At 39.8% G+C, this 2,609-nt stretch overlaps 1 protein-coding gene across 1 annotated transcript in view; it reads right to left on the bottom strand.

Annotated features, from left to right (window-relative positions):
- Window positions 1–1,985: 1,985 nt before the first annotated feature.
- Window positions 1,986–2,609, bottom strand: part of LOC110025306 — a 2,622-nt gene continuing 1,998 nt past the window's right edge. Inside the window, exon 3 of the mRNA XM_020725722.1 lies at window positions 1,986–2,567. Coding sequence (XP_020581381.1) covers window positions 1,986–2,567 — 582 coding nt within the window. The remainder of the gene's footprint in view (window positions 2,568–2,609) is intronic.

Raw genomic sequence — 2,609 nt, 5'->3', positions numbered from 1 at the left:
AATGCCGAGCTGCTTTAAATTAAATTGAATGTCAAGTGTAGTTATTAACTTATTTATTGCATCAGTATTATTTCTAGTTATCAGAATATCATCTACATATATGAGAAGAAAATTTTTTGTATGATCTTGTTGATAAAGAAGTATGGAGGAATCGGTCATGCAAAGTAAACTTTTGGTTGAGAAGAAAATTAATGAAAGTGGAGTACCACTGTCTTAAACCTTTCTTCAGGCCATAAATGGCTTTGTGAAGTTTACATACATAATTTGGGTATTAAGTAATTGGTGAAACCCGGTGGTTGATACATATAAATAGTATCAGAGTCCCATGCCAAAAAGCATTTTGAAACATCCACTTGTTGGATTTCTCAATTTTTCATAGTGGCTTATGTTATTGCCATACTAACTGTGGAGAACTTCGCAACAAGACTAAAGATTTCATGGTAATCAATGCCCTGATATTACTTAAAGCCTTGAGCAACAAGACGAGCTTTATAACAAGCAATTTCCCCATCAGTGTGATATTTGATACGAAAGGTCGCGGTTCATTTTGAGTAGGGGAAGAGGCCTGATAAGGAATTTGCTTTTCTAAGAATTTCACATGCCGAGAAACAATGTTCTTTTGTTGTGAAAAATCATAACAGATTTATCCTTTAAGTTGGTTGTTATACCTGACGCTTTGGGTGTGAATTTGTTCTTCTGAGTTGGAGGATACTAAGGAAAGCAAGCACAACCAAAAGTGCGCAAATGATGACATTCAGGTGGTCTTGTTATATAAAAATTGATGGGGAGCAGTGTTTAAAGTATTCAACGAGGGAAGGCAATTAATTAAACACACAACAACAAACAGCAATTTAAAATGTAAGTAAGCATGATGCAAAAGTGTTCTAGCCGTTTATAGTAACAAACTTACTAGAGTAAAGAAAGGAGGAGCGAGTGGTGGTGTTGGGGCAATACATGAGATCACTTAGCATGTATTAGCATAAGCTACGATTCACAACTCGTGAAGCCATGTGACTATATTTTGAAATGAAACATCACTACGTTATCAATCTTCAAAATTTGACTATAATCAATTGATTATTAATTAATCAAGCAGCTTTACAAGCTATCAAGCGGGTCAAGTCAAATTCCAGATTCAACTTGAGCTCGAATTTGAGATCTAGCTCAAACTACTACAGCCACAATAAACTCCACTTACAAGCTTATCAATGAGCCCGAGTTTGAGCCGGCTTAGTATTTTTAAAATAACTTCTTGTTGTGAGATATGTACTTCCTGGCATAGAAATGAAACGCAAAGAACACAATCAAACACAGATCGTTTACGTGGTTCGATCCAACTGGATCTACGTCCACGGGAGGGAATCAATCAAATATTTCACTAAGGCAAAAGAAATGAAGAATACATAGCTTATACATAGAGTTGAGCCCTCATCTTCCTTCTATGACCTCCCTCTCAAGCGACACCTTGATACAAGGTCTCAAGATACTCTCCTCCTCTCTAGCTCTCTAGCTATTCTCTCCTCTTTCGTGGTAGCTTAAGATCTCTTCCCTTGCTCTCCTAAGCCTCATACCCTCTCTATTTATAGAAGCAAGAGAGTGGTAGGTGGGAGGTAGGTGGGTGGTAGGTGGCCGGTAGGTGAGCGGTAGGTGAGATGTGGTAGGTGGCGGTACCACATTACAAAAGTGCCCTTTTAACTTAGTTCATTAATTGAGGGTCAAAATAACAATTCTCCACCTTGACCCTCAATTGAGAAGCTTCGAAGTAAAGATTCCCTCCACCTGGCCCCTGAGGAGCCCTCAGCCCTTGCTTGAGTCTGCTAAGTCCAAACAGTACATGAACTTAGCAATCATGGTTCTTCCGATAAGAGAGTACAGCCCTTTTTTTCTGACTCCTTGTATGACGACACGAGGGCCTTTGGTTATTCTGATGCAACCATTCTCTGCCTTGAACGAGCATCCGCTTGACTCCAGCGTACCTAAAGAAATCAAATTTCTTTTGAGCTCTGGTACGTATCAAACATTCTTATCATGATTGATCCACTTGCAACAATCCTGTGAGCTTTATTGTCTCCCAGTAGAACGAACCCATCATTTTCCTGTTGCAGTGTCTCGAACCAGTCTTTGTGAGGACACATGTGAAAAGAACACCCTGAGTCGAGGATCCACTCCTTACTGGATTCAAATTCTGTGATCACTAGGGCCTCAGCAGAATCGTAGTCATCAGAGACTACGCTTGCTTCTCCTGGTTCTTCTGACTCTTCTTGATACTTATTCTTCCTGTCTGGGCAGTTCCTCTTGAAATGACCGTCTTTGTGACAATGATAGCACTTGAAAGATCCCCTTGATGACTGATTCCGGCCATCCTTGTTTAATCTTGATCTGTACTGACCATTTCTTGAATCTTTCTTGTCTGATCTTCCTCTGACAATAAGACTATCTCCGCTGACTTCCTTGTCCCTGTCATGCTTCCTCTGAAGTTCTTTGGATCTAATCAGAGATTGAACCTCCTCTATAGTAATAGTCTGCACCCTTTCATAGAGCATCACATCCTTGAAATGCTCGTAGCTCTTAGGAATAGAGTTTAGCAACAGTAGTGTCTTGTCCTCATC

The sequence above is a fragment of the Phalaenopsis equestris genome, unplaced genomic scaffold (assembly GCF_001263595.1).
Source record: "Phalaenopsis equestris unplaced genomic scaffold, ASM126359v1 Scaffold000297, whole genome shotgun sequence".
Classification (NCBI taxonomy): Eukaryota; Viridiplantae; Streptophyta; class Magnoliopsida; order Asparagales; family Orchidaceae; genus Phalaenopsis; species Phalaenopsis equestris.
Note: the sequence above shows the minus strand (reverse complement) of the source record. Positions and strands in the feature narration are given on the sequence as shown.